General features: G+C 45.7%; 2 protein-coding genes across 2 annotated transcripts in view; one reads left to right on the forward strand and one right to left on the reverse strand.

The window, feature by feature from the left end:
• LOC107189609 (sex-regulated protein janus-A-like) overlaps positions 1 to 13,446 on the reverse strand; it is a 54,998-nt gene that overhangs the window by 26,073 nt on the left and 15,479 nt on the right. The window lies entirely within an intron of this gene.
• The window catches only part of LOC107189579 (arrestin homolog), a 32,010-nt gene that overhangs the window by 4,610 nt on the left and 13,954 nt on the right, over positions 1 to 13,446 (forward strand). Inside the window, exons 3-5 of the mRNA XM_015578140.1 lie at positions 6,059 to 6,109; positions 8,118 to 8,253; positions 9,364 to 9,516. Coding sequence (XP_015433626.1) covers positions 6,059 to 6,109; positions 8,118 to 8,253; positions 9,364 to 9,516 — 340 coding nt within the window. The remainder of the gene's footprint in view (positions 1 to 6,058; positions 6,110 to 8,117; positions 8,254 to 9,363; positions 9,517 to 13,446) is intronic.

Here is a 13,446-nt window from a genome sequence, read left to right on the forward strand (position 1 = left end):
GATCGGTTTTCCGTTCTGGTTCCATGTTCGCGACAGATGTTCCTCGGTACCACGAAGGGCACACGCGGCTGATTAATCACGACGCACGGGCTAATTAATTCACAGCCAGAACGACGGCGCTGGCTCTAGCCAGACGACGCGACGGGGGTAAATTGAAACTCGACGAACTGCTCGCAGGAAATTGAACCCGTAGTTGGCTGTCGATCGAAAGCGAGAAAGGTCGACAATGGTGGTGTGTGCCTTCTAGGCGAACCCTATCGGTGAAGGGCAGACGGGGTTGAGTTGATAAATATGGATGATGGAGAAGGTTCTTCGATGTCACCGTTGCTCCACCCCGCCGGAACGACTTCGCGACAAACGGAAATTGTCGGTACTCCCGGGGACCGTCGAGTTGTGTTCACGTGCAGACGGACAATTATCCCCATCAGGGGTGGCGATCCTTCGATCGTGATTCTTTCGTGAATACTGTAACATCGAACAAGCGTGTCAATCGGAGCTATAGAAAGGGGGGAAGAAAATCGTGGAAGAAATTCGGGGAAGAATATCGCGGAGCGGGTGTAAAAATAGTTCCAACGATTCTGTGATTACGATTTTTCGAAATGGAAATTGGTAGCACAGTGAGCCGATAAATTGCAAATTAAACGCAGCAGTCGCGGGATTGTTTTTTCCATCGGAACAGATAATAGAGTCGAGAGGGAGGGGATTACCGTATCGATTAAAAAGTATATTTTCACGAAAAGAGTTTAAACGTTGCGTGTATACGGAGGGTTCGTTGTTGTTCCGGACTCGTCGTTAGTTGAATTAATTTGCATCCCTGTTACGAGAACGTGGGTCGGTATTATTTTTCATTTGCCGGCGGGACGAGAGGAAACCAATTCTGTGCAATTTCACCGGGGCGAGATCGCAACTATGCTCGTCGTTCTACAAACAATAAAGGTTGATTGAGAGTTGATTCACGGGAAAACAAAAAGACGATAAATTCTTAAATACGTTTCGATGACAATTATTAAATTTATACTTCGAGGCTACTATGTCCACAGCGGTTAGATCTCCTGATTAATTCAAGCTTTGCGTTAATTGCGTTATGGATATTGAGAACAAACCGTAAATCAATGGAATCCAAAAAAAAAAAATACGAACTAATTTTAAAGACGATTCGTCTAAAATGGCAACGAGACGAACGCTCCTCGACCCTTTGAAGACCCAAGTTCCAAACAATCGTTACTGAGACAGCGTGTACACCTGATCCTCGAGGCGAAACGATTCAAGTTTCGGGGGAATAGAACCGTGGAAACACAACAAGGTAGAGAAAATAATTGGCTCGTAGCATTCGGTACGAATTCTCTAAAATTCCAAGCTATTCCAAGTCACCCTGGCACGCGCCGCAGAGAGGATTTCACGAAAGTTCATCGCGAGGTAGAGACTCTGGGAAAGAGGTCAAATAGTTATCGTTAAAATATAAAAACTCCGGGGCAGACGAATTGATTCCTACCGACCTTGAACCCTTCCCTTCCTCCACCCAGAATCTTGATCGAACGACACCCTGTAACTGATCGATGCGACCGTGATATATCTCGTATCACACGGAACACGGGAGGACTTCACGAGGGAGGAATAACAATAACCAACCAGCTTTCCGGATAAACGACTAAAAATGGTCGATGATAAAAATAGTCGATGATACAAAGTGGTCAATGGTACAAAATGGTCGATCGACGTTACCGAAAAAAGATCGAACATTTCATAAATTCGAATATGAAGTTTAACACGTTGACTGGCACAGTGGAAAAGGCAATACGTAGCCAGACACACTTTATTTCGTTTTTTAAGTCATAAATCTTTGAAAATATATGCGTTTCATTAATAAAGATTACTTGTCTTGTTTTAAATTATACTGTGATATTAATCTTATTGTCAAAATTTTGTAGAGATATTTAAATAATCCAGCATGTTTGCAATGTTTCAACTACGAGTTATCTCGTAGCTTGCAGTCAACGTGTTAAAAACGGTACATCCTGTATCGATTCGCGAGAACGGGACGCTGTTACGTTGTCAAGATCAGAAATCCCGTATCTCGGAGGACATTGTACGCGAATTTCCAAGAGACAGTAGCGCAAACTGTGGAAAACTCCGGCGGAAAATCTTCCCAAGAGCCCGGATGTGTCTTATCGCGTAGCCTGTCTTCTCAGCGCGTACGCTGCTGTCTGTCCGCGTTTACATGCTCGCCCCGGCACCGTCGAGTCGAGGAGAGGATATTTATGACATCCGACGTAGACACCACGCGTGGTCCTCGTGGAAGATACGCTCACCACCTCGAAACTCACGGTGCCACCGACAACATTTTTTATCTCGACGTACATATCGCGAGTCTGAAAGCTCCATTATCCCATTCCCGGACGTTCTCTGCCTCAGGGCGCGCTGGTTTTTATTCCAGGGGTGTAAGCGACGCGAGGAGCGGTTCTTCGTACGGACAACACTCGCGAGATCTTATCGAACTGCTTACGACCACTTTCGACGAACAGTTTTACGAGTTCGAACCGGGCAACAGGGAGAAGTTTGTCGTGGACTCACACGCTTCGGGTCGCACTAAACCGTGGATCGGTTCTGCGCGCGTATGCCGTAACGACCACCGGTTCGTTAAACAGGGTAACTTTCGAAGCAGCTGGCTAAGGTGGCCGCGAACGATGCTATTTCGTTGCATACAGGGTGTCTCGAAATAGACTCCCGGAAATAAGGAGTTCCTGCGATGATTTGAAATAACTTTTTCCTTAGCAAAAATGTTATTCGAGGCTTTGTTGACGAGATATGAACGAAAAAAAAACCCGACCAATCAGAGCGCGAGTCTATCGAACGAGTTCGAATACGTGCTGCGATTGATAGCCAACGGATATCGCGGGAAATCGACCGACAGACTCGCGCTTTGATTTTTTGGGGTTTTTCGTTAATATCTCGTTAACAAAGCCTCGGATAATATATTTGTTAAGGAAAAAATTATTTCAAATCATCCCAGGAACCCCCCATTTCTGGGAGTAGAAGCTATTTTGAGACACCCTGTATATATATCGATCCGACGAGAGCGCAGCGTGGTGAAAGCCGTGGGAAATAGAGTTTTCCATAGTGTGCTCCGTTTGATGGCCTGGTTATCGTAAGAGGGATGGATATTTTCCTTGATGTAACGTATTTCCAATCGACAAGGTTACGGAGAAAATTCTAGTTCCGACGAGGAGAATGATAGTACCCTCGATAGTAGAACCATAACGGAGACGTTGGCGGATCCGTGAGAAGGTTGCCTTGTCTTCGTGATGCATCAATAAAGAATCAGACTGCCACTGAGTAGACGAACAATGTCTTGTCGCACGGAATCGCAACTTTCGCGACAAACAAATACTTTATTTGCATGGGATGTCTCAGATTGGGTTGCATAATCGGGCAGGAGGTGATTCTATAAGAAAAAATAAGTCGAAAAATAAGAGAATAGTAATCGATAATCGAACTTCAAGATTTATTGGACACACGCGCAGTAGAATAAGACTTGGCTAACGCGTCTGACCACTACATACCGTTTCTACTTATCACCAGAACAAACACATGCTTTCCACATTAAAACGAAACAAATGTATTCTTTTCTTCAACTTATTTTTTCTTATAGAATCACCCCCTGCTTGACTGTACGATACTGTAAAAATTCTCTATTATGATTAATATTGAATGTTAATGTTGCTATAACTGTTTCTACTTTTATTTCGATTTAATTGATATATATGCATACTGGGTGTGTACTCGTATAACAACTAAATAAATACTCTACCCAACTCGAGACACCCTGTACAAACACAGACAAAAAAGAAGCGACATTGGTGTCAATTGAAACGTCACCGGCATTTTCACGGTTGGAATTCAGCGAACAGGGTCGAAATAAAATCGTGGAAATTCATAGCACACGTTCGCGCGAGTCACGATCGTGACGGAAATTCCGCGTTTCTCGTCACGCGTGCAGCACCGCAGAATTGGTCGCGTTTCCCGTGGACCTGTATCGTTGTAACGACACAAAACTGTTACAACCACCTGTACAACGTCCGAATTCGCGCTGAAACGGCAAAGAGGAAGAACAATTTGCAAATTGCACGCAACACATACGAGGCAATCAAGTTCACCCTTGACCCAACATACGCGTTCCCTTTATGAAACCGTGGATGTTAATATCGAAGGAAACGAAGGGGATCCATCACAAAAGCGTGGAAACTTTATCCGCTTCGCGGTCGGTTATTGCGATCAGAGAACCGCAATTTTTGCTTCGTTTTTTTTTGTTTTTCCCGCCTTCTCCCGGCTAGTTTCTTTTCGAGAAAATTACCGGAGCATCCCCCACCTCCACCCTTTCCCTTGTTTACTTCCGCCATAAAGTCCGCCAGATGGCTAGCCTCGCCGTGATATTTACCCAGTCGTTTCCCGTGGCACGACTCGAATAATTCGCGATAAACGCGAGGAACGATGAGCGAAAGAGCCGATTCCGTGACACACGGGTGATCCAGCTGCGAACGACTTGTGGAACGACCGAACGGATAAAAGTCTCAAGAACGATGTTACAAAAATCGTAAAAAAAAAAAAAAATAATTACCGGGGCACTTTCTGAACCTTCCCGCGACTAATTGGCAGGAGAAGCGGTGGGAGGAACGGTCGTAAATGGCGCGGAACGCGTCGGAATGTCAGGGACTTTGCCGTAATTTTACGGACGACAACGGAGCCCAACAGCTCGAAGATGCATTCCCCTTTCGATCCATTACGCCCGTAATGTCTGGACTTGTTCGATAAATCACGACCACCCGTCCGGGGAAGAGGCGAGGTTCGACCGCGAGAAACTGTTGAAAAGTGAAGTAAAAGTAAGGAGATCCAGTCTCGGGGAAAAGTAGTATTGTTAAAAGTTCGGGATAGTTCGTTGGATTCTGTTTCTCGTGTCTTGGCTCTGTCGATACGCCCATCGACGAGATAAATAAAAAGGATTGTTCCGATATAGTGATTCTAATAATCGAGTAATCCAGAATCGAAGTAAAAAATCTCCAAGGAAATTATTTTTCTTAACGTCTTTCTTTTTGTGTGTTTGTGTGTGTGTGTGTGTGTGTGTGTGTGTGATCTTTATGTTTATCACGTGGTCTGACTAATGTCGACTTTCTCTACTTGGACGCGTTAAGTATGACGGTCACGTGCTCGCAGGACTCGCAGAGCTATTAAATCAGCTTGTGTATAGTCCGTGAAGATAAATGCACGTTTCCCCGCTGGTTATTTTTCGTCGCGACTCTTGCTCCGCGCAAATGTATTTTTTTTCTCTCTGTCTTCTGATAGCACCAGTTCAGGAGATTTTATTAAAAAAGTACGTGAACTTGTCGAAACGGCCCCCGGCGAAAGGGAGAAGAAAATTAAAGTTTGTCTGTCGCGAGGTCTCATGGCGATCGATGCGACCGCATAGTGGTTCAGAATAAAAATTTAACAGATGTTACACGCTTTGTTTAGCTCGAGCAATAGAAAATTTAGAAGCTTATAAATTTTCATTGAAATGAAAGTGGATAATAATTCGTATTATAATTGAAGGGGTCGACTTCGATGACGTCATTATTCACTAACAGTGTTCTCAAGACCCTCTTTTTTTTTTCACCCTGTAGAAACGCAGGGCTCCTATCCGTTTCCTCCCTGTTTTTATCCCCCATTTGTGAAGGATTTTCACGATTTAACTTCCGTGCACGTGGAACGAATCAGGCCGCGAGGATGAGGTTCATGCATAAATTATTTCGGGTGAAAATGCCGGCGGTCAATTACAAATTGAACGCTGAGGGCGAAGCGGCGAGTACTCGCACGGCTTTGATCCCTTTCGACTAAACCGTGTTTACGCGAGACGAGAAAAGAACGTTGGATCTTCCCAGTGGATGGAAAAACTGTGCAAAGAGAACCATCACGCCGGCGAACAACTCGAGCAAAAATCTGAATCCTTCTAGACGTGACGTTTGTTAACAAGATTTCCGTGAAACACGAAATCTCTAACACCTCCATGAATTGCCCTGTGTTTCAGAAAAGTCGAGACTGCCTGCGACAACGTATTGGACTCGTTCAACAATCAAAGGTAATATTCAAGCTGGACATAGTAAGTCCAGTAGTTTCATGAGTAGACTGCAGTTCTCATACAATCATAGCCTATACAGTAAATCCTCGATAAGTGTTCGAAGGTTCCGCGGCACTGAACATGAAATATTTCTGAAACAAATATCATTAGCTTCAGAATTCCAAACTGTGCTAAACTTCGTTAAAAAGTCAACGTTAGGATTTACTGCAGTGCTGAAAGACAATAGCACACGAAATTTTCATCAACGAGTTTTCTATTTTATTATTAACCCAACAAGATATTTAAAGGAAGAAAAGTATTCCTACATTTATTTTTGTCCTTATGAATTACTTCATGAAAATGACATTTTTCATGGAAATCCGCAGTCTATTCGTGTGACAACAGAGTAGCGACGCGATCGAAAACATTCATTTAGCTGAAACGCGAACATGTGTGAATCGTCATCGAAACGTCGAATATTCGTCAAAGGGACAATTCGAGAGCAGCGATGCGTCGCTAATTAATCAACGCAACAACCGTGTCGCTGCGTTTAATGAAAAACTCATAGAAACGGGAGATGGCTGGACGAAAGCCAAGCTTAGAAACTAGCTACTCCGTTTAATTAAACCTAGTTCGAAACTTTCAAATGTACCCGGAGAGCAACCCCCCAAGAGGGTGCGCCGCGGTGTCTTGCCATTAACTCCTTTTGGATGAACTTCGAGTCGCGGGGAAGGGGTGGGATGGTTTCGACAGACTTGGGCGTCAAAGTTCACGATCGTAAACAACTTTTATCGCGGCCATATGCACCGGAGAGTATGCATCAGCCGTATATTTTCGCTGATAATAATTCAGCCCAGGGGTGGAGCCTAGAGGACTCGGACAAGCGGATTAGTTCTACACCGGAGTGCATTCGAAATCGGGTAATGGCTGCGATTTTGGGATTAAACGGGTTGGATAAATACGCGGCTATCGGTCGGGATCGCCGAGATTGATATCACGGTAGAGATATTCTGAATTATCGTCAGAGTTATTTTTAACTGTCCGGACTAATTTTCGACCAATCGAGAGACGGTGAAAATTTCGTTCCAGGCCGAGCGATGATCCGTTAGTTGATTTTAAATGCTCTCTTTCGGGGCGTGTGTACATGTGATTATTATACAATATTCCTACCTCGGTCGAGGTATGCATGGATAGAGAGAGAGAGAGAGAGATCATTATCGAGTTACTGATATTTCATGCATTAATTACTATGTACGTAACCCTGGTGAATGTTTACCAGAGATTGTAACCGCACACGGCTAAGACCTCCGCGCGAAACTATGCAAAACAGTGGAACGACGGGAGAAGCCGCGATATTCTGTTCGATTTAACGATATCGCGGAGGCTGTTCGCGTAAATATTATTGCAAGCGAGTGTATATACGCATTTTAAATCGTTGGTACTCGTACGGCCTGTAAAAATATTTACGCATCCCTCTGTGTGTGTGTGTGTCCCGTATCCGCGCAATTATCTCCGTAGCACGCGAATTTATCGATGCCGTGGCACGATCGATTGGCATTAATAATACGAACGAGATACCGTATTTAAACGTGTCGGTTGTCCCCTCGAACGCGATATATTCCAATAGGAATTATTAACTCGCGTAACTGAACGACAGGCGGGACGGGAATTACGATACAAGAATAGGCCGTGATCCTGAAAAGAACAAAACAAAAATAAACAAAAAAACGAACAATCGATCGTGACAACGTTGATGATAATGACACGAAAATCAGGCCTGCGATTCCGTTCTCCGACGTGGTTGAAATTGAAACGAATTACCAAAGAGACAAAGAAGGCCAGAAAGTAACCGGTGCGCAGGCGGGTATACACGAGGCTGAATGTAGACAGAAACGTGAGACGGTTAATTGGCTGTTTTACGGGATTCTATTACGCGGAAAATCAAGGGAAATTCGAACGTAGTCGTGTACTCCTCATTGTCCGTCTCCCAGATTTCGTTCACCGTTGTTCTTTGTCTCTGTTTGTCCAGGGTGTACAAGAAATCATCGCCGAACAACAAGCTCACGCTGTACTTGGTGAGCAGAGACCTGATCGTCAGCGAGTCGAGGATCGACAGACTGCAGGGCGTGCTATTGGTTGATCGTGACTACTTGCAAGACAAGAAGGTGAGTCGAGGCTCGATCGATTTCTTTTTTTTATCCCTATAAAAATCATTTTAACTTCGTAATACTTTCGAGGTGGGTGTACTAGAATCCTCGTTCACCAATGACGCGTTGCAAACTTACACCTTTCTCGCGAGAAACTTCCGGATCTAATGATCCTCGGCGATCGTGGTGAACGCAAGAACCGACGCAAGGTCCAACGGGGTCGCGGCGCTGTAACTCGTTTAAAGCGGCGTTCCATTCAACGAATCGGCTTACTAACGAGCCCATTCGTCCAAGTTCACCCGTACAAAGACACCGTGGAGAGGTTAATTTGCTCACGGAATCGTCCGCGACGTGTTCCACCCCGGCAAACCTAATTAAACTTACATCTCGAAGTTTGCGGACACGCCGAATTTATGGACACGCGAGAAGGGTTGAGATGTCGCGGGTTGGGACACCGCGATCCGTTCGAACTAACCGAATTGAATGGAAAGGAATGCAAAGTAAGGAAGAGGAATGGAAAGATATCCAAAGGAATGGAAGGGAATGTGAATGAGATAGAAAGGAATCCAAAGGAGTGGAAATGGGATGAATAAAAAAGGGATGCGCGTGGGTGTGTGTTGCTGTCTGGAATGAGGGGATATGCTGCGAAAAGCGTGAGGAAGTGACAGCCTGGTGGGGCAGAAAGGGATTAGAGAGCGAACAGAGTACAGAGTACAGTGTTTCACACAAGAAATTTGTTGTGAGATTCAGGTTTTCCCATGAAAATAATATTCACTGTTACCGTTCACGTAACAACGCGCCTGTTTATTTCGTCGTTACACATTGCACAAACTTAAAACCGTCAGTCAAGAAACTTATATTTCCTTTCGTTTCTCTTCCTAACGATATCGCGAACGATGCGTCGGGATCGTTATAACGAGTCGATTCTCGCCAGACACAACGAGCCACGCGAAACCCATTTGAGTAGAAAAATTATCGCGACGAATCGGATGCATGTCATTACCGAATCCGTGGATAATTGCTGGAAAGATTTAATGGCCGGTCCGCGGTCGGGATGGTCCACGTTAACGATCGCGGCCGCGATTACTCGTTTCTCTGTACACTAATTAGCCGATTCGTGTGTTTCAGGTGTTCGGGCAAATTACGTTGACTTTTCGCTACGGCCGAGAGGACGAAGAGGTAATGGGATTGAAGTTCTGCAACGAGGCGGTGATGTGCCTCGCGCAATTGTATCCACCGTTCGCCGGGGCCGATCATCAGGAAACGCCGACGCCGTTGCAGGTCTGTATCCTACCACCGTGTCGTAACATCGTGAATTTTCACGAATCAATTTCCGTTGACTCGACGACGCGCCCGTCACGTCTGGAAAAACGCGCTCGATCGGACATTTCGTTCAGACGCTCCGCGTCGAAGGGTGAAACGATCGTCGAGACCCCTCGATCTGGATCACCGCCCATCCACGGAGATCGAAAAATTCGAACGATTTTACGGATTAAATCGAGGCACACGTGAGTGAGATCCGTAAATTCCTGTTCGGTGGCGCGCGGCGAGAGCTTACGATCAATGAAAATTTAATAAAGACATCGATCGGCCCGCGGCTCGTTGCGTTCACCCACCCCCGATAACAGCGGGAATTGTTTTCGCAACGCGTCGTTAAATTCTGGAAAATTGAAAAGAGCTTTCGATGCACGGACGTCAGTGTTAATTTCCGCGGTGACATCCGGGAATGCTGTGACAAACAAACGTGGCGACCACCGCGGAGATCGAGGCAAACAGATGTATTTCACGATCGATAAAAACATGGGCGATTGGATTCTCGCGCTGTTCTCGCGGATAATTAACCCCTTTAGTACCTTATAAGTTTTCCGAGTACCATCCAAGAATACCTTAAAGTAAGTGTCATTACATATATTTAAGTTATATTAAAAATGAAACGCTCAAGGTATTTTGCGGTAAATTCACAAAGCCGATTTATCGGCTCCAAGGTACTGAAAGGGTTAAACGGACGTACAAAGAAAGTGTTCGAGATTACAGTGCAGAGGTCAGATTCCCCCCGTGAAAGCACCCGGATGGAAGTCATCTCCCTCTCAGGTCGATTAATTATATTCGGGGTAACACAGCGTGGACGCGTGAGTTCGTAATCAATTAATGGAACAGGCCGGCACGGCTTAGCAATCAATTTCGCGCGTTGGATAATTAGAAAGTTACGTACATACGTACACGGGTGACTATTGCAAAATTACATTACCGAGCTGTACTACACCGTAACTCGAGGACGAGTGTATATCGCTCGTATTTGATAAAACAGTGCTACGGTGAGTTCCATCCACCCGAAAAAAAAAAAAGACCCTCGAAACCATTCCTTCTTCGCTAATTCCACCCCCGTAACACCCGGCTCGCGCTCACGTAGTCCGCTAATGGCGTCTTAAATTGCGTTTCCAGCGTGAAATTGCTAATAAAATCCGGGGTTAAAGCGTGGACCTTGTCGCGGTGTAAACGACGGATTTACAGCGTCTGTTTTCCCCCGTGTTTTAATAAACACTGTGGCTGTTCGAGCGACGGTTTCGATCCAACAAATGGACTCTCCTGAACCGCGATTAACTTCAACTAATCCATAAATCCATCTGCCGAGTCTCGGTGCCGTGGCGTGGTTTAAGAACGTAAAAAACCGTGGGTAGTTGCTGGCACAGCTTTGCAGGATTATTCGTTGAACTGCAGAAGCAGCTTTTGAGAGCACGACGCTTCGGCCAAAGGGCGAGGTGTTATTCCACCGATGCTGGATAAGTTGCCCCGCGGCCTGTTATCATGCCGGTCACGTTGGTCGATTATTTATCGACGAACAGGGTCGCGAAACGCGAGATCGATGGAGAATACCGATGTTTTCGAACCGGAGGATGCGAGAGACCGTCTTATTATCGAACCAAAAGGAGGGATCTCGTACTTACCCGATATGCAGGGTGGACGACAAAACGTGATCAGATTTTTCGATCGAAAATTTGTTTGGCTGGTATAAAACATGATTCAATGAGAGATTTAAAGTAATTCTAACAAATTTGTCAACCCTTTTTTTCCAGAATTTACGAGGTCACCTTCAATTTTTCATAGATAAACCTATAATTTGATTATACAAGCGTCATAACAATTGGTCCATCCTGTATAAAGAAACGACGAGGTCGTACAGTGAAGCATTATGCGTGTATATTGTGGAGGATTGATTTCCTAGGTTAGGAATAGTCATCACAAAGTACCCAGATGTCCAACACTAACACTATAAGAATAAGATCTAAATAGATGTTAGCGTTGGTATACAATAACGTGCAGGTATATGCAGGAGCATTGTTTCGCGCCGTCGAACAACGGAAGAGGAGTAGGGGGAGGGAAACGGCTCGCTTCTAAGGCTCGTGACTGCTAAAAATACAGCACCATCCACTGCGCGTGATGGTTGCCACGGTGGCAGAAATACACGATGGTGGAGGAGCCTCTACGAATAGATCCCGACGGAGATACCGGGAGAAAATTGTCGCGAGTTTTTTATCCGGCTGGTGTGTGCTAGGGTCACACCTACGATCGTTGTGAGAACGAGGCTACGTCGTCGAGCCCCCACCATCCCCCAGAGGGAACACCGACGGTAATTCCGAGAACCGACGAGAATCGTCGAAACGAAAAGAAAACGGATAACACCGATTTTGGGAAAATGAAAGGTGGATCACGAACACGAAACGATGATTGTCGGCCGTGTCCAATTTCCCTCGGATAATTTCCATTGCGTATGGGTCAAATAACCGTGAAAGGTATTTAACGACACACGGCGTTGAAGGGAGGAGCTCCGATAGATCGTTGATCCGCTCGGAAATGAACCGTTAAGCTTACAGGGGTGGGAGGGTGGCACGGGACCCCCGGCGTTATGTTGTATATGTAGGTCGTTAAGCCCCCTTGTAACTGATACGCGCGACGTCACCGAACAACGAGCAACGAAGCGTTACAGGGAACAAACCGCCGCGCCTCTGTGTTACCTCGCGGACGAACGGCCCCGTATTGGAGAGAGAAACCTTTCTCTTTGCGTCGTCTACCGAGCGTCAAAGAAGGGGAGAAATTCACTCTCGTCGTTATCCTCGCAGCAACGGTGCATTTTTCAATTAACCGCCAGTGAATCGAGGCGACTTGTTCAACCCCTTGCGCGCTGGACCGACGCACAGTGCACTGATCATAAGAAATTCTCGGACATTTGATGAATTTTTTTTTTCAGAAATGACTTCACCAAGTCCTCCCGATTTCAAGTTTACGGTTCGATTCGATGTGTTAGCCCGTTTCGTCCGCATTGACGAATTGCCAGAGCGAATCGGTTGGAAAAAACTTTATCATTGTGTTCGAGCTAAACTGATATTTCTTTCGGTATACAATACTCGTTCTACATTCTCCAAAGGGATATTCTTCCATTTCTTATCCAACAATTCCTAATAATCAGCCAAGAACTTTCTTCGAACCCTTCTCTACCAGACGAAAAGCGAATACATTCGACGTGGTTGTGCAGAACTTCTGTCTAAAGTTTATCGACGCCACTGAGTCATTCTATAGCGATCGGGGAGAATAGTTTCTCGCGTGGCCGACCAGCGTAAACAAACCGAAAGACGGTGGACTCGGACTGAAAATCGAGAGTTCGAGAGTTCGCCCCTTGGTACTCGGGGCGTGTCGAACCAGAGGGGATAACAAAGTTCTCAGCGACGATTCGAGACCGCCCGTGGGAGCTTTCAGCTCGAACTTGCAATCTTACGAGCAACGAGATCGGTCGAACCACGCATTCAACGTCAATCGAACAATGCTCTGAAAGTCGATCGCGACCAGCGAATTCTCTAGTCCGCGAACCGAAGCTAAGCAAAACAACGCGCAGACGGTGCTCGTAAAACGCAACCTCGACCCGATTCCACTCGGTAATTGCGAAAGCCCGCGAACTTTATCGCCGTGGTGTACTTCTTTGCCCCGTTCCCTCCCGTAATGTTTGGTTAAGCGAAACAGAAAAGGAGATTAGAACCGCGCCTCGGGACCGTAAACAACCCCCCGGGCCCCCGTTTTTTTAATTACGTGATCGTCCGAATGAGAAAGAAGTCCTGGATCGAGAAAAGATCGGGAGTCCTCCAGTTCGATTCCAAAGAGAGGGATTAATTGTACGGAACGTAAGGTGGCGACGAGACCAGAATTCAATAAAACGCCACA

The sequence above is a fragment of the Dufourea novaeangliae genome, unplaced genomic scaffold (genome assembly GCF_001272555.1).
Source record: "Dufourea novaeangliae isolate 0120121106 unplaced genomic scaffold, ASM127255v1 scaffold165, whole genome shotgun sequence".
Lineage (NCBI taxonomy): Eukaryota > Metazoa > Arthropoda > Insecta > Hymenoptera > Halictidae > Dufourea > Dufourea novaeangliae.